This window comes from Desmodus rotundus, chromosome 7 (genome assembly GCF_022682495.2).
Source record: "Desmodus rotundus isolate HL8 chromosome 7, HLdesRot8A.1, whole genome shotgun sequence".
Taxonomy (NCBI): domain Eukaryota; kingdom Metazoa; phylum Chordata; class Mammalia; order Chiroptera; family Phyllostomidae; genus Desmodus; species Desmodus rotundus.
Genome location: NC_071393.1, coordinates 86362641 through 86384289, shown reverse-complemented (window position 1 = coordinate 86384289; position 21649 = coordinate 86362641). Strand labels below are relative to the sequence as shown.

Below are 21649 nucleotides of genomic sequence, written 5' to 3'. Positions count from 1 at the left end.
TAGGAAAAGACAAACAAAATGGATTTGGAGTTCAATATCAATCCATAGGTATACAGGCCCACTGATGTCTTGTGATGTATTTTGTCTGATTAAGTTGTGTTCCTTTTTTTAAATCACCACCTGAGTATATATTTATTTATATTAGGGTGAGAGAAAGAAATGGATTTTAGAAAGAAACATTAAGTCAATTGCCCACCTCCACACCCTTACATACTCCAACCAGGGATTGAACCTGCAGCCCTTTTTTGCCCTGACTGGGAATTAAAACCTACAACCTTTTTTTTGCACCAGGTAGTGCTCCATCCAACTGAGCCACCTTGCCAGGGTGCATCCTTGAATACTGTATTTTGCTGTGCATAATGTGCTCCCATGTTTGGTGTGCATTATACATGGGATTGTTATGCCTGTGGCATGTAATCATGATACCCGTGTATAATGCACACCCTTATTTCTTCCTCAGAAATTTGGGCAGAAGAGTGCACATTATACATGGCAAAATACATTATATTGAGAAATTAAGCAAAAGGAAGGTCAGTTTCTGAATTTGAGAACAAACTAAACCTCATCCTTTAGCGATTACTTGACTTCTAGATAAAACTAGATAGCTAGACGATCTTTACATGGCATAGCTATTAAAGTTTATTACATGTATAACCAGGAAAATTTAATCAGTCTTTTAAAGGGCTCCCTGAGTTATGCTAAAATAAACCCATGGAACTGGTGAGAAATCTCTCCCCTCTGTAGTCACTGGGTGGTAAAGGTGGGCTTCTTAGCATCCGCAGCCTATCAGGAGTAGGCAGCAGTTAGAGAGTCCCCAAGGGATTTGAAGGTGTTTTCACACTAAAAGATGAATCTACTATTGAGTAATCCTTTCCTATTGGATGGAATTCATATCTTCTATTTTAAGCCCTACTGCTTATATACCATTTATTCACTTTGAACTGTGGAGAAAACATACGGCCCTTAAATAATTGTTGAATTTAATTGTCTCTAAAATTATGATTTTCTTAGGGAGAGGAAGAAAGGTCACCTGAAGACAATGTCTACTTTGGAACTGTCAGTGACGATTCTGATATTGTTACCCTTGAGCCACCTAAGTTAGAAGAAATTGGAAATCAAGAAGAAGCCATAATTGTTACAGATGTACAGAGTCCAGATGACTTCAATATGGGCTCCTCTTCCAGCAGCCAGTATACATTCTGTCAGCCAGAAACTGGTAAGTACTATATAAAGAATATACTGACAACAGACTTAAGGAGTCCTGTGACCACATTTTATATAATGGTTTGTTTTATAATCCTAAATCTCAAGTTTTGAATATATTTGAATCAGACTCAAGAAATGCATTTACAAAATTTACTGTCATATGTAATATTTTCCTAGACTCTAGGACCTAGAGCACAGTCTTCTTTAACAGTAGATACCATCTCTTAATCATTAAGTTAAAAAAAAAAATAGCCCCAAGGAGGTTTGTTAATGTCTCAGACACTCCAAAAAAATGCATTTGACATTTTTTAGATCTTTTTCTTTTTAAGATTTTATTTATTTATTTTTAGAGAGGGGGGCGGGAGGGAGGAAGAGAAAGGAACATCAATGTGCAAGAGATACATTGATTGGTTGCCTCTCTCACGCCCCCTACTGGGGACCTGTCCCACAGCTCTGGCTTGTTCCCTGACTGGGAATGGAACTGGTAGCCTTTTGATTTGCAGGCCAGCAAGCAATCCACTTAGCCACACCACTCAGGGCACATTCTTTAGATCTTTAAGAGTGGGAGATTGAGCCATTGTACCTAAAAGTAGGAGAATGTTAAGATATTTACCTACATTGGTAAAAATTTTACATTGTACAGAAAAAGTGAAAGAAACTTCTTATTGAAACCTTTCAGATCTATTCAATGATTAGTCATTTAATAAACATTTACTGAGTGGTACCATGTGCCAAACAGGGCTCAAGTAGCCGGCAGTACAGCAGCATCTCAAGTCCCTGGCTTTTCCATTTTAGATTGATTTATGAAAATGTGCCTATTGTAAGTCTTATCTTAATGCACTTAATGCCTGTTGTTAAGACAGAATCATTTGGAGATTAAAAAAAATGTAAGTTACTGAACTTACATTTTAGAGTCCCTTATAATTTTTTGGCTGAATTTTAGGGGCATAAATAACAACTTTCAATGTGATATAATACTTAGACACAATTACTGGAAAAATATAAGAAACAAACTTATAATTAACCCACAGTTACAACTTAAGGATGAATACAGGAAAGACACCTTGGAACACTGCTAGTAATTCCAAGAATTTCCTAAGTTGATACAGAAACAGGAACATGTAGTATCTATTTCAGATCATTTCCTTAGATTTTACCATACTTTAATATTTACATTTACCAGAATCAGATAATGGAATTTCTGTTATTGAAGTTAAAGTTAATAAAATGTCAAATAGAGATTTTTTAGTTATTTCACTTAATAACGAGTTATTTTCAATTAGTGTATCAGTAGTTTGCCTATAAACGAGCTTGAAAACACTTGAGTCAGATGTTTAAATTCTCATCTGGCATTCTTTGTGCTCATAGAAACTTCAGCCTTGGCCAGAATAGGGCTAAATGTAATTGATTTTAGAATCCATTTTAGTGATTGAATTTTATTTTATTTACTTAAATATAGGATTCATGCTACATTCAAGTATTTTTTTCCCTTCTTCTTTTTTAAAGGACTACGCTGGGCCCTGGCTGGTATGGCAGTGGATTGAGTGCTGGCCTGTGAACCAAAGGGTTGCAGGTTCGATTTCCAGCCAGGGCACATGCCAGGGTTGCAGGCCAGGTCCCCAGTAGGGGGGTGTGAGAGGCAACTACACATTGATGTTTCTCTCCTCTTTTCCCCTCCCTGCCCTGTCTCTAAAAATAAATAAATAAAATCTTTTTAAAAAAAGAAACAAAACTTAAAATTAAAAAAAAAAGAAGACCATGCTAATTTCATTTGAGAATATTAATAGGCAAGAAAAGGTAGTTGAAGCAGTTTTGCAGAAGGGTTCAAGCAGACATTTAAGAAGTTTACATGTGCTGTTAATTTTTTTTCAGATAATTGGACACTTCAGAGCACATTATTCTAGTTTTTATCTAACTTTATAAATTTGGACTTCTTTGGAATTTTATAGATTCAGTTAAGAGGTATAGTTTATTAGGTATACTTTTATCCATCGCTGTTCCTCCCAAAGGACAATGTGACAATGTTAAATAATAAAAAATGACATTGGGCTATGTTGAAAAGACTACATATAAATCAGTTGCACAGTTTTTGTTCTCTATTCCTTTTTTTTGTTTGTTTGTTTAAGTTCCTGCTACCCATTGCTTACTTATTTTGTGTTTTCCTTTTCCTTTCTTCATCTCCGTAGGATTTCAACTTCAATTATTTCTTCTAAATTAGATTCTTGTGATAGTAATCTTTTATTGATGTAAGAATGCTCCTTACCCTCTTCATGTGGCCCTCTTCTCCCCTAAGAGAGCAAAGTATGTAGTTGTAGAAAATTTGTATTGTATATGTTTTTTTAAAAAAGGCATGATTGTAAGATTTTGATGGAGCACAAATAACAATGTTAAATGATAATTAAAATAAGTATTTTCAATTCTTTTTCCTTTTTATTTGTAATAAAGCTTTATACATCTTTTTTCCTGTTTATTCACAAAAGAAAGGTGGTGGGAGAAGCTGTGGAAGATTCCTGAATGCATAAGGGGATGGGATGATCAGCTGAAACACCATGTTCCTAGCCAACTCGCTTTCCAAGGTGGTGTGACTAAATCTATCAGCTTTTCTAGAGCTGAGTATGCCTAGTCACATTTACTATTTACTTAGTGCTTTAAAGATATCTGTTGTCAGCTATGGTACTCTAAACAGGTGTTCAAGTTGATTGTGTAACAAAGCTGGCTAAGCTTATTGCATGCCTTTGCATTGCTTGCATCTTGGACTGTGGGCCAAACTAAGCTTTAAAAGGTTTTTTATAAATCAAAATACTTCAGCTATCATATGTATGGATTAAAAAAGATGGAAGCATTAGATAATGATGTGAATTCATTAGTATGGGTTAAGCTGGTTTTTTGACTTGGAATATATAATGAAGGCAGTATGTTAATGTAGAATTGAAAGTTTATTTAAGGACTTTGGCAAAAGGTTTTTTTACATTTACCCATCTTAATGTTGTCAGAATGTCTGACTTAAATACTCCAACCATGGTCATGCCTTTGTATTATGTAATGCTTTGTTTAAATCTTCCTTTCTTTCTCTTTGTCAAAGATAATGTAACCTAACAGCTGAGGTGAAGGTATCTTGGGAAAACCAGTGATCTAGAATAACCAGATAAACATGATGGGCGCGAGGGTCATGAACAAAAGCTCTCTCACTGGCACCTGTGTCACTAAACCTTAGGAATATTCATTCATTCAACAGTGCCTTCTGTCTTCGTGTTTGTTGTTGTAAATGTGAACGTTAACTGAATCCTCCATGATTCTTCTTTAAAAAGTATTGCCTAACCTAAGTCACTAGCTTTCCTCTGGCATGGATAACCTGTCTTTTGAAGAATGGTTTTGCTTTTTTGAAGCATGGATGTTGGTTGTTTTGTAGCTCTGTGCATCAAGTTTAAGTTCACATTTTATCCTTACTTTTAGTGCTTTTTTGTTTCTAACTGGCCTGGGGGAATTATTGAGTCATATAATCTTCTGTGTAAACATATAGTTTATTGATAATGTGAAAACGTGTTAACAGATTACACATGGGAAAAAAAAGAAGGTAATTTTTCTAGCAGATATGTTTCCAGGACTTGAGATTTCTTGTGAATTAAAAATTTTTTTTTAATTATTTTTTTCATAAAGAAGGAGCAGCACCAAACTAGTCCTTAATATCGGAGATAGCTGTTGTGTCACTTCCTCATGCTGACATATTTACTAGAGGGTGAGATTAATAGCCTTCTAGTAAGAGTGGCAGTTGAAGGGAAGGGCTCATCTGACATCTGGAAACCTGTGTTAAACAGTAGTGCTTTTTGAACTTTGATTGTAGACTCATAGGATGGAAGTGCAACTAGGGTCCAGATACACCCAAGGAACTGCTTGTGTATGTCTGTGTTCCTTAAACAGTTGAACTTAAATTAACCTTTGTTTGAAACTGAACGAAGAGATACAGGGTTTGTTTGTTTTTTTTCTTTTTAGAAATAGTATTCATTTATAGCATCAAATATCAAATTTAATGGACTATGAGAATGATTGTTCTAATGGTATAAACTATAGGAGAAATTTAACAAAAAAACAGACCTTCAAAGGCATATAATATGATTAACAGATTCTTGTGTACCACAGTTGAAATATTTTATGTTTTGGCATTATGTTGATAAACCTGAAAGTTTGAGTTTTTGTTTTTGGTTGTCTTATATAAAAAAGGCATGAAATGATGGCATTAATTACTGTATATTATATTTACTGGGAAATGTTTTTCTAAAATTTTTAATATTCATCTACATTTTTTTTAATAGTATTTTCATCTCAGCCTAGCGACGACAAATCAAGTAGTGATGAAACCAGTCATCAGCCCAGTCCTGCCTTTAGACGACGCCGTGCTAGGAAGAAGACCATTTCTAGTTCAGAATCTGAAGAACGACTGCTTCCTGAACAAGAAACGGAGCCCCCTAAGGAGTGTAAACGCCATTTCAGTAGTGGCCTCAATAGGTGTGTTATACTGGCTCTGGTGATTGCAATCAGCATGGGATTTGGACATTTCTATGGTAAGTAATTGAAAATGCGTCGTACATAAGCTGATGGCATAGGGTAGAAACTCTAAGAGTGAGGAATCCTGGGATCTGTTTTAGTGTCCTATGTGCTTATATGATTAAACATGTAGGACATGTGTTTAGTGTTTATATGATTAAAATACAACCTTGAATAGCTCACAACCTGATCCTCAGTTTTCTCAATTGGAGAGTGGGGATGGTGTTGCCTGTTTCACAAACCTGTTTTCACTTAAATTAAGCAGTATTTATTTAAGAAATAGAAGGATTTTTAGCATGTATGTTTTTATTACAAGGAAAAGATTGGAAGATTAAAGATCTGAAGTGCTTATTGTGAGGCAAATCATTTATTTTAAAATCACAATTAAAGCAGTTTGAACTAAGACTTTATTAGGAGGATTATATAAATCCCATCTTAAATAGTTACAATTGAAATTTCACAATAATTGTTGCTCATTATTTCTGCCTTCCAGTTTCATGTAAGCTTTATATTTTGTTGCATTTGTTTTATAGTTTAGCATTATATTTTGCTTACTATTAATCTTGTTAGTGTTTTTTTTTTTTTAATGTACATTGATTATCTTAATGCAAAGCCTTTAATTTAAAAGTCTCTTGGGTGAAAAGGAAGGAATTCTATATGGTATCATTTGAGAGCCCAACAGTTGAATCTTATTTAAGGTATATATTTGCACAAAGATGAGAGTGTAGCCCTGACTGGTGCGGCTCAGTTAGTTGAGCGTCATCCGGCATAAGTGAAAGGTCACCGGTTCAGTTCTGGTCAGGGCACATGCTTGTGTTGTGGGCCTGGTTGCTGGTTGGTTCACATGCGAAAGGCAACTGATCGATGTTTCTCTTCTTTTCTTTCTCCCTCCTTTCCCCTCTCTCTAAAAATAAATAAATAAAAATTTTTTTGAAAGGATGAGTGTTTGAGAACTGAACATTCACACTCTGCTTTATTAGAATCAAAACAAATGGCTTAGATGTTGTCAACAAATTTCAGTTTGTCTTATATTAACTACATTTAGATTTTTTGACTATGTAATTCACAATTTAACTTTCTGAAGTACTCCTGTTTTGCTATTTCTGTCTATCAGTGTGTTCATTATATAAAAATTGAAGAAATACATGTACTCTTATGTTGATTTGTGGAAAAGATACATCATTCAACATACTATACTGTTAGGGTAATTAATGAAGACAGTCAATATTTGATTTAAATCAGTCAGTAAAGTGTGTTTCTTATAGGTGCCTGCTTGAATTTAATACTGAAATACTATCATTTATATTCTCCCTTGAAGTTTGTTGTAATGAGATTTAACCTGAAATACATATATTTAACTTTTTTCATTATCTACCTGGAGCAAATGTGTGAATCTGTTTTTTTTTGAGCATGATTCTTTTTCCCCACAGGTAAACATGGAGGTAACAAAGGAGAAGGTCTTATCTTAATCTTTTTTTCCTACTAAAAATTGAACAGTGATTTAATGTTTATCTAAACTCCTTTAAAATCTCACCAATTGCATGAACTGCTAAGTATTTTGTAGAAAGATCAATTTAGAGAGGAGTGCTTTCAAAATGAGAAATTATTGCCATTACTTAGGATTTTGGTTACTTGTAAAATTTACTTTAATAATTATATTTAACAAAGCATTTTCCTATGCTTGAAATTAGCTTTTCAGAATATGAAAAAACTAAATAATACAGTGTGAAGAAGGTTGATAAAGTAAGAAGACTGGCTCAATGAACATACAAAAATTTACCTGAACAACTTCCTACTTTTTCACAGTCACTGTTTAAAGGACATTACTTTTTGTTCTTAACTCTGGCGCTAATCTTAACTTTAAGAGCTCTTTTGAGTGGACTTCATAGCCACTTTGACTTTCCCATGCACCATGAAGTCAGTTGTTGCATACCATAATGTCATTTGCTTTATAATTTAATGAAGACATACCACTAAGTCAAATCACTCAGCACATTGACCAAGTTTGGCTCCATATAATTTTGGAGTTTCAGACCTAGCTTGGAAGGAAGAGAAAACTGGTATGACTGAGGACAGTAAAAGAATATACTTGAAAGTATTTGGGACTGCTGCAGGTTCTGAAACTGCTTATAAAAGTTTAAAGAAAAATCTTTATGCATGAAGCACCTATCTTCCTTACCTTTCTTTGCTCATAGATAAACCCATATTCTGAATCATTAGTGGAGTTCAGTTGGACTGGTTTTCTCAAGAAGTTACTTTAAGTATTGATAGGCTGTCCTGCTCTTCAACAGGTAATACAGCAGAATATAAGTAGGTGCCACGATGTGTAGCGTACACAAAGATTATTATAGCTCAAAGGCTACACTTAGTCATCCTGGAGGTGGTAAGATTTGAGTTGAGTTTGGTCTTACTAAGATAATGGTAGGTGGAAGGAAAGGGGAACATTCCAGCAATGGAGAACCACATAACCTGAAAGTAAACTTGCTGGGTTTGGGAGCAGTGAGAAGACTGCCTGGACTATAGCAGGATTGTTACTTAGAATAATGGAATGTAAAGTTGGAATATGTGGCGTGCTGTTACATTGTCAAACATCTTGGAATCTGGATAGGAGAGTTTGGTTTATAGAGTGGCAATAGGTTAGAGGAAAAGTGCAGGAAGGACAATGGTGTGGGGAAGATTAGGCCAGTCATCTGGGAAATTTTGTAATTTAGATGTTTGGTGATCAGAGCCTTAATTACAGAGGTGGTGGGGTTGGAGAGAAGGTTGGTGAAATATGGGACATTGAAGTAATAATAGAAAACAGAACTTTTGAGATGGGATACCCGAGATACTCCGTTTTTTGTTTTTGTTTTAAATTCCTAGAAGTGTGCTTGCTAGCTGCTTTACTTTTGGAGATGGGAGTATGACTGGGAAAGAGTTTTATTTAGATGATACAGTAAATAGATGGTGAGCCATTTTGGTTTGTTTTTACTGAACTTTATTCTAGAATTGTTTAGGGTAGCTGTTGAAGTTTGATTTTTTTTCGTTTGTTTGCATGAAGTTGTTCCCAAGATTGTGCCCAACAGGCAGCTCGATATATTATATGGAAGCTCTGGTCAGATCTGTAGAGAAGTCTTAACAGCAGTGCTAGCAAAAACTGACAGTGGGTTAATGTAGTTAATATAGATAGACGTGTACACATGACCAGAAGGCCAAAGATTGGATTTTGGGCAGTAACACTTTATAGTCCGGCAGCTGAAGATGTTGGAAAACAACAAAACAAACTCAAAAACCTCTAGGAGTGGCTGCTTTCTAGCTCTTGGTGGGGGAGGGGCAACCTAGTAATGAGATTGACAGCCATCAAACATGCGAGATAATAGTACTGCCAATTTGGGTCTTGACACACAGTTCTAGGTTACTTTCCATTGAGCAAAAGGAATTCATCCTGTTAGAAGTTTGGAAAGAAAGATTTTCTGTCACTTAGGGAACTACATATGTATTTATTTCAAGATTTAAAAAAAAATCTGAGATTCTTTTGGGAGATACTGAAACAAATTTGCCATGCTTTTATAAATTGGAAAATTTAAAGAGAGGGTGTGAGTCCTAACAGTATCAGCTGTTAATTGGTAACAGTAGTCTGTAATTTGGCAAAGGATTTCTCTTTAGTGTATATCAAGATTTTTTGAAGAAATTAAAAATTAATTTTTTAGCAGTGAGAAGAAATAGTAAACTATCATTACATCCTTTCATTACAAAATTCTTTACAAAAGACTATGCTACTCAGTAGATATAATATTAAAATTGTCAAATGCATTTTGCCTCCTTTTTGATTGTGTTGTTTTTGTTCTCATGCATGAAGCATGTAGCAGCATGTGAACAGGCATGTCTTGCCAAATTAACATTTTAATTTTTAAGGTGATTTAAATTTTTTTGGTTGGTTTAAGATCCCTGTAGCACTGCTGGGATGGGGATGGCGGTGCTCTAGTACAGATGTAATGAACACAGAATGCTCAAAAGATCTGGCTCTGAGAATGGTGGGTGATCACAGTCAGTCAGTCATTTTCCTTGCTGTAACTTTTGGGTTTGTGTTATATTATTTAGGAGAATTATAGTAAGAAAAAACAGGCATTTTTGTTTTTCCTTATAAACTGTGAATAGACTCCATGCTTTGTTTCTTTCTCTGTCTGGGAGAATGCAACACTTTATGTATTTCAAAGGTCCCTCAAAAACAGCAGACCTGAGTCCTCGGGCCAGCTGCACGTACACTGAAAATGGGACGATACCGAGAAGGTTAGCATGGCGCCTGCTCGAGGGTGACACAGTTTCGTGAAGCGTTCTGGATTTTGTGCAGTGTCCCGGAGGGCGTCCTCCCGCTGTTTGATTAGCTCAGAAGAAATATGAGTCAAAGCACAATGTGTAGCTCTCAATAGCATGATTGTGACATTCCCCTGTAAAAAGGAAAAAAAATAAAGACCTTAGTGTCTTCTATAGAGTAAGATAAACACATTACCATAAATTGTTTTCTTTGTTAGGGTAATATGGACTGGCTTGTTTTAATCAAAAGGATAGTAAGCTGCTTAAATATCTCTGGGTATATGAGAAATAAAACAAATATGTTAACCTACTTGGCCCAATTTATATTAACATCCACCCACCACCATTTGATGAATGATACCATGGAGACTTCACTTACTCACACTGTTATATTCAGAAATTGTATAGAACTGTGAAATACTCGTATTTTGAAGAAAATGATCCTATCTTGATTAGTTAAATATGTGTAATTAAATATTTCATTACATGTTTAAAATACTGATAATCATAATATTTATGTTACATATCTCTAATAAAAATTTTCATTTTTAGGCACAATTCAGATTCAGAAGCGTCAACAGTTAGTCACAAAAATACATGAAGATGAATTGAATGATATGAAGGATTATCTTTCCCAATGTCACCAGAAACAAGAGTCTGTTACAGATTATAAGGTGTGTACTACTAACACATTTTATGAAAAAATAATTGTTAGCCAATAATTAATACACTATTCAGATACAGGTACAGTACAGATTAGCAAATCAATAATATTGGTAATTGTTGATTGAGTACTACTGTGTCCTAGTCACTGTACTCATGTACAGTATTTCTCTTATTTCTGACCACAGCCCTGTGAATTAATCAAGTCTTAACTTCATTTTAAAGATGGAAAGGGGTTCAAAAAAGTTAAATAACTTTGCCAAGGCTAGCAACTGGCATAGCTAAATTTGATTCTGACTTCAAAGGTGTTAGTCCTAATCACTTATATTATAGTTAACATTATTTTAAGTTGATAATATATATAAAATACATACCATTATTATTAACTTCATTTCTACAGAGCCAAGCAAAACATTTTCATTCAGTGAGAAAGAGGAGTGTTTGTAGCCTAAGATCTTCCCTTAATGAAGAAAAAAAACCAGCTGGTTTTTCCCCTCTGGTTTCTTGTTAGTTCTGAGGCAAGAGATAGCATGTTATACTTTCCTACCTACAACTCACCTGACTCCAGCAGGACTGTGTGTGTTCATTCTGTCCAGTTACCGAGCACATTGGTGGATTTATGAGTATCAGCAAAATAACTGGTCTCCTCTCTAGTTCTTCCCTGGGAAGGGTGTGTAGGGATTGTAGATAAATTCAGGGTAGGAAAAGAATAAACTCTTCCTTTTTCCTTCACTTTCCCCACATTTCCTTTACACTTTATGTTATGTATCCCTTACAGGATTATGATTATGTTTCTTTGGAAGACAGAATCCTACTTGACATATGAATTATCTCTTTCAGGGAACAACTACTGGAGTTGGTTGTAAATAATATAGTTTTCCCTACCTTGGTCAGAGAATGTTTTCAAAAGAGTATCTATTTTCTCTTTCACCAGCATGGTTTCTAGTTCCATAGCCCACTGGCCTTTAGGAGACTCACCCTGCATAGATCTTTACTAATAAGTCAGTTTTTGCAGAGTGCTTGTCTCCATCTGTTAAATGTGGTTTGGTTTTTTGAAGATCTTCATGGAAGACCTGCCAGGATCTGCTTACCAGTCACTTAATTCAAGAATGTGGAGTTTACTGGATCCTGCAGTCATTCTGTGGCTGCGTATGACTGTTCATTTAAAGATAATGCTACATCACTCAGTTCTCCTCCACAGCCCACTTTTGTCCGTTAGCTGAAACTTGTTTTCTCTTACACAGCAGATGAAATGACTATAACGAAACTTTAATAATTCATTCTCTGAAGATTAAATAGCCAGACAGTGAAACATCCATTTCAGATAGTTATTTTTAAGTGGAAGATACTGTCATTCTCTTAAAGGTGGTGGTGGTGGTTGTTTTGCTTGTTTCTGCAAATGAGCTATTTTTCTGGTCTGATTCATTTGGAATAGCTGTATCTGGTATCATTGAAGTATCATTTTGCAGATTTATACATAAGATGTTTTAACTGACTGAATACTGCTAATAAGCATTATTAACCTATGTAAGCATGTTGTTTAGTTTCTGGCTATTTTGCTTAGTTTGTTACTAATGCATATGTTGAAAGAAAAATTAGACCACTCAAGGCAACTGTGGCAAAATTTTGTAAACCTGATTGAACAAAACTTTTTTCTGTCAAAGGTGCTGACCTTGGAATTATATTACTAATCTTCTCAGTTTCTTTAGAATATTATTGAATTTGGGGGAATTAGTTATAAATGTTACCAAGATTCATTCTGTCCTCTAAAGTACAAGAGAAATTTTATGATTTATCAGAACTTAGAGACGTTGATTTGCATAGGGACTAAGAGGTTTCAAATAGGATGAAGATTATTGAAATCTTTTTCCTTCTAAGAGTACAGTGAATATAAAGAGCATCATGTCACCTCCAGCTGTAATTATACTTTTTATAAAAAATATTCTCTCTCACACAAGGATCAGAGAAGCCCTTAGTTCTTTCTACATTCTTGCTAGGACCCTTACCAGGAGAGATTGGAATCCTGTAGTCAACAAATAGGAGGCTAATCTCCTTTTCTCCTAACCTGTAAGTGGGCCTAGAAACCAGTAAGGATTTCAAATGACTATGGGAAACACTAATCAGAAGTACCCCATCTCTAATTTTAGAATCTTGGAGACAAACCAAACTCTAGCTAATTTTTAACAAGACTTGGAACATGCAATGCTCTTATTTTGATGTAGCTCTCTGTTGTGCATTTTCGTGTATCAACCTTGTATTTTCCAACTTTTATATATTGGAAATACATAAAGACTAGTTTTTGCATAAATATACACTAAAAATTTATGGTGTATTATATGTTAAAGATTTAAATTCAGCTTTTAAAACACTTGACATTTTTCTTCTCTTTCACAAAAATTTAGTCATTGAAGGAAAACCTTGCGAAGTGTCGGACCCTTACTGAAGCAGAGAAGATGTCCTTTGAAACTCAGAAAAAGAACCTTGATACAGAAAATCAATATTTAAGAATATCTCTGGAGAAGGAAGAAAAAGCCTTGTCTTCACTACAGGAAGAGTTAAGGAAACTAAGAGAACAGATTAGGATATTGGAAGATAAAGGGACAAGTACTGAATTAGTTACAGAAAATCAGAAACTTAAGCAGCATTTGAAAGAAGAAAAGCAGAAAACACACAGCTTTCTTAATCAGAGGGAGACTCTATTGGCAGAAGCAAAGATGTTAAGGAGGGAACTGGAGAGAGAACGACTAAAAACCATGGCTTTAAGGGTGGAACTTCAACAGTTAAGCTCTAGGCAGTCAGCTGGCAATCCAGACTCTCCCAGTGTATTGACTGAAAAGAAGGAAGTAGAAATCTTACGGGAAAGACTCACTGAGCTGGAGCGGAAGTTAAACTTTGAACAGCAGCGGTCTGATTTGTGGGAAAGACTGTATATTGAGGCAAAAGATCAAAATGGAAAACAAGAAACTGATGGGAAAAAGAAAGGGAGCAGAGGAAACCACAGGGCTAAAAATAAGTCGAAGGAAACATTTTTGGGTTCAGTTAAGGAAACATTTGATGCCATGAAGAATTCTACCAAGGAGTTTGTGAGGCATCATAAAGAAAAAATTAAGCAGGCTAAAGAAGCTGTGAAAGAAAATCTGAAAAAATTCTCAGATTCAGTTAAATCCACTTTCAGACATTTCAAAGATACCACCAAGAATATCTTTGATGAAAAGGGCAATAAAAGATATGGTGCTACAAAAGAAGGAGCAGCTAAAAAACCAACAGTTTTTAGTGAATATTTATATCCACAGTATAAGGCACGTACACAAAACCAGAATAATAGAGGCCCTACCATGCAAAAAGAGGGAAGGAAAGGAAAGCCAGTACATTTTGATGAATTTGGAAGAAACACAAATTCACAGAAATGCAGTGCTGAACATGGCTGTAGTGAAAATTACAATTCTTTCAGAAAGGCTTGTTCTGGTGTATTTGAATGTGCTCAACAGGAATCCATTAACCTATTTAATATGAAAGTGTTGAATCCTGTAAGGATAGATGAATTTAGACAGTTAATTGAAAGGTACTTAATTGGAAAATTGGATAGTTTTCATCATTGGAAAGAACTTGATCAATTCATCAATAAGTTTTTCATACATGGTATCTTTATACATGATCAGAAGCTCTTCACTGACTTTGTTAATGATGTTAAAGATTATCTTAAAGACATCAAGGAATATCAAGTAGATAATGATGAAGTGTTTGAGAAGTTGGATGAATATATATATAGACACTTCTTTGGTCACACTTTTTCCCCTCCATATGGACCCAGGTCGGTTTACATATCACCATGTTATAACAGTTTTTAACATTTATAGATTGGATAGCATTTTATCATTTGATAAGTTGCTTGGAATGTTACTATTTGTACTCTTTGTAAAAAAAAAAAAAAGTACTATTTGTAAACGTACTTCATTGCCAGAGAATTTAGAATAAATTAAATTTAAACAAAATTTCAAGTTAATAGATACTACAAATTTAAAATTTTATATAATCAGTTTGACTTGAGCAAATAGTTTAATTTCTACCTGAAAAGTTGGTTAAGGGTATATTAATCTTATTTTAGCTTATTTTGTTTTTGTAAGATTGTTTCCCTTTAATTTTTTATTTACTTACTTTCGGGAAGCTAGGCATAAAGAGCTCAGGAGAGCGCAGTAACAATTTAGATGCTCCACTTTTCGTTTGTTGATTCCATTTACTAAATTACGATATTTAGTACACTTACTACAGACTTATTGTTGATAAAGGTAGAGACATGATGAAAGAGGCAAACTTGGCAAGCCACAAGTTTTAATGTGTGTGCTTTGTAAATAACTACTAAAATTAACCATATCTATTACTTACCAGTTTTATATTCTGTAACGTGAAACTTGACTAACGTTCAAATGTTAGCTTTATTTTTTTACATTTGACATAGGTATCTTTTTGAATAAAAGTAATGTGTCTATAAAATAATGAGACTGGTACTGGTGAATTTAGTCATTAAATGAGTATCTAGTACGTACAATGAGCAAAGTGCTGTGAGGCTGCCCTGAGGAAACATGAAAAATTCTTGCTGAGAAGGAGATCACAAGCTATTGAAGAGTTAGGTAGATTAACGGAGGTATAGAGACATTGTATATAGTGGCCTCAGTCTGGAGATGTGTGGGAAGGCTTCATGAGTGAGGTGGCCTTTGAACTAAACATTTTTAAGCTGGCTTTTGAAGGAAAAATGAGTTTATTAAGCAGATAGGGTAGGACAGTCCACTCAAAGGGAACTTTAATTTGGAGATCTGAAGACATGCCACCTCAGGGAGGCAAGGCAGTGCTGGGGTATGAATAGAAGAGAATATGTAGCTCATGAAGAGCTTCATTTTATGCTTGAGGTGAGGACATGCTTTATTGCGTTTTCCAGGATCAGTGGCAGCAGCCTGAAGAGAGTCATTGGGAAGGGCGAAGCTAAGATGGTCATTAAAACAGACGTGAACTGGTGAGGATGAGTGGAAAGGGGGAGACGGAATTGAGTAATACACAGGAAGTAAAGTTAGTGGTATTTCTTGTCAAAGAGAAGTAGAAAGTGACAGTGGTTTCCGTATTTCTGGGTTGGGTCATTAGTTGGATAGTGAGATTACTAAGATAAGGAATACCAGAAGGTTTTAGGTAAGGGGAACTGGAAATGAGAATTGTGCTTAGTGGTACCTATTGACATACAAATGGAAAGGATCAGTTATATACGACTGTCTGTAGCCCAGACTGTGTGTGTGTCATCTAGGCTGGAGTTACTTATCAGACTCTTAGGGAATGCCAACATATAGAGGGTTGTAGGAAAAGGAGGCTGAGAATGACAAGACCAGAGAATGGCATCATGAACAACCAAAGATGATCTCAAGTAAGAGGATTATACGTGTGTCAAATGCAATAAAAAGGACTGGATTTCTTGCCTTGGGAATTGGGTGGCCAAGGATGGCATTATGGACTGTTTGAGTGACATTGTGACAGAAGCCTGATTAGAGAGAGAGAGGAAGGCAGTACATACAGACATTGTTTGTGAACTGTAGCTGTAGGAGAGGAAAAAAGGCTTTGTTTTGTGTGCAAGAGATGAGTACACATTTCTGCTGAAGGATGAAACAGACCAATGGGGAGGGACTGATTTTTCCAGGAAAGAAAGAAAAATGATTAAAAAAAAATCTCATTATTTTATCGTCACATTTTTCCCCCCATTGGATAAAAGTATAATACTGAATACATGGTTACACTATGATTATACTTCAGATTAATTTAACATCCTTTTTCAGAGTGTTCAGATAATAGATTAATGGAGAAAAACATTGAAATTGTTCCTTGTTTAAATAAATTTAACTCTAACCTAGATGAAAAATGTGTTTACTGCTTTCAGTCGACCAGATAAAAAGCAACGTACGGTAAATATTGAAAACTCCAGGCATCGAAAACAAGAGCAGAAGCACCCTCAGCCACAACCTTATAAGAGGGAAGGTAAATGGCATAAGTACGATCGCACTAATGGAAGACACATGGCAAATGTCGAAATAGAATTGGGGCAATTACCTTTTGACCCTAAATATTGACCATTGTGATTAAGTTAAATTAGAAAACTAACATATGGATGCTTTCTACAATGTTTGGTGTTGAAACTAGGATGAGATTATCAAGATAACAATGTCTTTTTACCATTTCTAAGTATCAGTTTGATGACTATTATTACTTAGAAGCATCAAATAAAAGCTTACTAACCTGCTGTTGTTTAGCTTTGCTGAATATTTTTCAGCACTGGAAATGTTCAACTATAGTTCTGTTAAAGAAACCAGGCACACCACAGATTTTGTGCATGAAATGAGACTTCCTTTCAGTGTATGAGTTTAAAGCAAGCCCAAATCATACATGACAAAGTGTAATTAACACTGATATTTGTGTTAAGTTTGCAGTAGAGCTTGATAAGAGTACATTGTGATGGAATTTCTTCTTTAACATTTTATAATCTTACTCTTGCTTCTTGTCTTTTTGTGGGTTCAAGAGCCCGTTGACTTGTGAAGAATTTGCTGCCTTCTTATGAGCTTGCTGACTTTTCTCTTGTGAAATTTCTTGCACATCTGAATATTGTGGAAGAAACAATAAAACTACACCATGAGGAAAACTAAAGGTCTTTATTTTAAAATCTGGCATTATATTAATACAGGATTTCATACTTCGTGATATTTTTCATACATTTCCTCAGTAGTACTATTTGGTAAAACAGTTCATAGGTTTTTGTGAGTTCCATGAAATCTTACCCAGTGTTTACTAGGGTAGTTAAGCAACATCTGAGTATTTCTACCCAGCAGCGTCTATTTCCCTGGGAAGGATCTCAGCACAGTTCAGAATTTCATCTTCTCTGGAGTTTCCCTTTTAACTTCCGTTCATAGACATATACGTGACTTCCAGTTCGACCTTCTGGCAAGTGAGTGTGGAAGAAAACAGCAGTTCTCTCATAGTTTCTTGAAGTTAGGAAAGCACTTATTTCCTAGAAATAAATATTTAAGTAAATAAAGGCTACATTTTGCTGAGTACTGGTTTCAGAATTTTAGAATGACCTATTCTGATTTGTGCCTCTGCGCTTTTCTTAATAAAAAATGTAGTTCCTTAAATTAACTTCTGGCAAGTTACACAGATACGTATAGATATTGATACACACAGAAGTGCTGATTTTGTCTGGAGAAAAGACCAGTTACCACCTATAGGGGTTAAAGAAGACCATAAATATGTTGTCTGTTTTCCTGAGTGTTTACTAAACCTAAGGTGAAACTGTTTTTCCCTTTTCTCATGTTTCCTTACCTCTTCCAAAATGCTGAAGATGATCAAGTAAGTAGGCAATGTTGAATTGTTGTGAAACTCTTCATACAACCAGCTTAAGGGATTTTGATAAAATAGATCTGCTTCGTCAAGATAATGACTTTTTCCAGTCAGGTCTGGGGGACATTGAAGAAATCTCATTGGAAGTGGGTAGTGAACATGGCTATAAAAAGAAAGTTACCATTATAGTTACAAGAAGTTTTTTTAAAAAGTGAGTTTTCAAACTACTCTTAAGATACATAATGTTTACATAACAAAATGTGAAATCTGAATGTGAACCAGGTTCCAGTTCCGGTGAAGAGGCAAGCCTTTAATGTAGTGTTCTCACAGATGTATGACCCTTACACCATGGACCTGTGCAGCAGCAGCAGAACCTTTATTTAAGTAAGATTCAGTAATAGCAATATGTGCTCGCTGGTTAAAGTCCAAATAAGTAATGGTTTTACTGTGTATGGAAGGACTACAGCATATATAAAAAAGATGGATTGATGAATCATGATAAATTAATGCTAGTTACTTGGACCATGCAGAAAGCCGTGTTTATAACTTTGCCTCAGGAAAACTAAAAATAAATACATGACAGAAGTTTATTTTTATCTATGAAGTGCATACAAAGTAAATTTACACAAGACCCAATACTTCATGACTTTGGTAATTTTGGAGATAAGGGGAAAACAGAAACAGCTGGGACCTTGTGTTCCAAAGTAGACATCACATTTTTTTGCTGCATTGTGTACTTTGAAAAAAAGTAAGATGAGAACTTGGCAAACTATACAAAAGCTTGAGACTTCAAGCACTGCTACCATGTATGGAAAGCAACTTGGTACCTGTAGAGTTTTTGTTTTCTGCAGTGTTAGGAATGTGAGCATGGAGGGACGGCGAATGTGTCTCTTTCAGCTCTAGTCTTTTTTTATACAGTAGGGAAGCTGAAGTTAAAGGGACACTTGGGGTTTTACATCTAACCTGTGACTTTTCTGCTAGGCGATTCTAATTTTCCAAATTGTGTATTAATGGTTGGCATTAATGACTGACATAAAGAGTATTCAAAAAAAATGTTACATTATCTGAAAAGATAACTTTGATACTAGGTTGACTGAATGTGCACATGCAAAATTAACTTCAGACTGTTTAAAGCCAGATTAATAGGTGTAAAATTTTCTACATAAAAACTGTTTGCCTCTGTACTGATATTAGGCAATTGGTAACTAATACACCTTCCTGACAAGCAGAGGGCCAAATGGATGTCTTTAAATGCCCTGCATAGTTAAGACAATTTCATTGTTATATTCCCAGAAACATCTAATTCAAGTATTACGATATCATCTAATTGAGTTCCCTAATTTTCACAGGTGAGACAACTGATATCCAAAGATATTAAAAAGACTGGTTAAAGACCAGAGCAATAGCAGTAAATCTAGACTAGAAGCCAGTGTTTTGAGATTAATTCAAAATTGTATACATATATCACAAAAATTTGTAGTAAGATCACTGATAATTTCTTTACTAAGAAATTAAGCCCTGGCTGATGTGGCCCAGTTGGTTGGAGCATAGTTCTATAAACTGAAAGGTTGTGGGCTTGATTCCTGGTCAGGGCACTTGCCTAGTCGATCGATGTTTCTTTCTCTCCCTCTCTTCCCCTCTCTCTAAAAATCAATAAGCATGTCTTTGGATAAGGATAAAAAAACCCCAAACCATCAAATAACCTATAAAGTATATATTTAAATCAGATCAATTAATTCTGAATTGTTTAGAAATTTTGAAAAGGATATTGAAGTTAAAAGTGGTATATGACTTTCATCAACATGGTTCAAATGGTTTTTAAAATCTATCTGAATGTGGAGTTTCAAATTTTTTATTATCATTGATCAGCTATCATTTAATTTAAATCTGGGAACCTGAAAGTAATTTTAAAGTAGTTTCATTTTCTTAACAATAGCATAAAGTGGAACAATTTTTATTACCTATAAAAAGGAGTAGAGTGGCAAGGCATCATTACAAATACTGAAGCTGCAGATTTATTGGGATTGTTATAACAGAGTTCTTGAATATGAGTCATAACATCCAAAGTACCTCGTTGATGAACTAAACCAGTATAGAGCGCAAGGAGCGTATTTGATAAAAACAGGAGACTTAGAGCTGTTTTTTTCCACGTTTTCAGGTGATTTAGTGAATACCCTGTATGAAAATAGACATGATCTGTTTAATCATAACACTGGCAATCTTGTTTTCTTACAACTAAGCAATTGGTCGCTACAAATACATTTACAGTATTTCATGGAAGTAGCACAGCTGTACTGCTGTCATAAACAAGATGTAATCAGTAGGTTGCTCTGACCATTCACTATCATTGTCTATTGTCATCTGGGTCTTGACCTTATAGGAAAAGGAATAGAAGTATAATGGAAAGATTATGGCCAGGGAGTCCAACAGACCCAGGTTTGAATTCTGACTCTGGCACAAGTCGCTTTACTTTGCTGAGCATTAGTTTCCTCAGCTGCAAGTAGGGTAACAGTACTTTTTTTCAAGTATTAGTAAAAAAGGTGTGTTAAGTGCCTGTCCTGCAACATAGTAGTTGCTAAATAAATAGGACTTTTATTCCATTACCTCTCTTCTATTTAATATCTGAAGCAGTAGCAATGGATTGTGTACACACAAGTCCCAGTAATTCTGGAGGAAGTACAGTAGAATGTCCTTTTAAAAAAATACATCACTGGGCTCTTGGAGATCTTCAGTGTTCATTATGAGTGGTGGCAATGGATCTCTTTTTCTGGAAGAAGAGGAGGCAAATTTTTTTCCCCACCCCTCCCCCACTATAGTGTTGGACAATTTGGAGATGCTGAACAATTTTCCTTTTCTAATGTGGTAAAGTTAGTTGACAATGCCATGAAAGAACAGGCCTTTACAGTGGAAAAGAATGACTAGTAAACTTTCTTGACATTAGATTTTATGGTCAACACACATTGTCTTCAATGCTCAACACACACTGTCTTCACAGAAATAGATAATAGTTATTTTAGAATTTGGGTATCCCGGATCCAATCTCTGGCCTGCCTGAAATTTTAGCGCTAATTCCCATTGGGGAAGGCACTGTTTCCCATGACCATCACCTAATTGACTATTATCAGCCATCTCAGCTTGGCTTATCACTAAAATATAACAATATGAATAAAATTAAATTTGAACTGTTTACATTTAAACTACACTAACAGTTGGCTTAGGAAGAATTGTAATATCAAATTTGGGCAAAAAGTCTTAAATGCTTGATTCTGTTCCTCTATGAATGTTTTTAGATACCTATAGTTCATTACATTCAGTAGCTTATCACATGTCCATTTGGCCTAGTACTGCTTGAAATAGCTTTGATGAACCAAAGAATGTTATGAAAGGCAGTGTGATAAAATAGCCAAATCAAGAAACCTAAACCTACCTTTAAACTTAAAGCTAAATCTGTAAGATTTTTGAAATGGTAAAATGAGGGACCTACTAAAGATGAGGACTATAATAGCTTTATTAGAACTGAAATAGGATTCCAAGTTCTGCTACCTGTAATAATTCCAGCTACAGATATAACAGACCAGCA

General features: G+C 35.1%; 2 protein-coding genes and 1 non-coding gene across 10 annotated transcripts in view; 2 read left to right on the top strand and 1 right to left on the bottom strand.

Annotated features, from left to right (window-relative positions):
• The window catches only part of CCPG1 (cell cycle progression 1), a 63749-nt gene that overhangs the window by 28089 nt on the left and 14011 nt on the right, over positions 1-21649 (top strand). Inside the window, exons 5-11 of one of the 5 annotated variants that reach the window (XM_045201565.2) lie at positions 1012-1216; positions 3687-3782; positions 5517-5765; positions 10594-10715; positions 13107-14515; positions 16619-16716; positions 17255-17379. In XM_045201565.2, the coding sequence (XP_045057500.2) occupies positions 1012-1216; positions 3687-3782; positions 5517-5765; positions 10594-10715; positions 13107-14515; positions 16619-16716; positions 17255-17271 (2196 nt within the window). In that variant the 3' untranslated portion in view covers positions 17272-17379. Of the gene's footprint in view, positions 1-1011; positions 1217-3686; positions 3783-5516; positions 5766-10593; positions 10716-13106; positions 14516-16618; positions 17781-21649 lie in introns of those variants that run through there. The other 4 variants (XM_045201562.3, XM_045201563.2, XM_045201564.3 and 1 more) reach the window with 4 other exon arrangements.
• LOC112312062 (U6 spliceosomal RNA) lies at positions 9969-10073 on the top strand. Its single transcript, XR_002975517.2, has one exon. It is a non-coding gene; the product is annotated as a U6 spliceosomal RNA (small nuclear RNA).
• Positions 17603-21649, bottom strand: part of PIGB (phosphatidylinositol glycan anchor biosynthesis class B) — a 27017-nt gene continuing 22970 nt past the window's right edge. For 2 of the 4 annotated variants that reach the window (XM_024568141.3, XM_053928074.1), the window contains exons 10-12: positions 20031-20244; positions 18052-18232; positions 17603-17740 (exon numbers count right to left, since the gene is read on the bottom strand). In XM_024568141.3, the coding sequence (XP_024423909.2) occupies positions 17603-17740; positions 18052-18232; positions 20031-20244 (533 nt within the window). The remainder of the gene's footprint in view (positions 17741-18051; positions 18233-20030; positions 20245-21649) is intronic. The other 2 variants (XM_053928073.1, XM_053928075.1) reach the window with 2 other exon arrangements.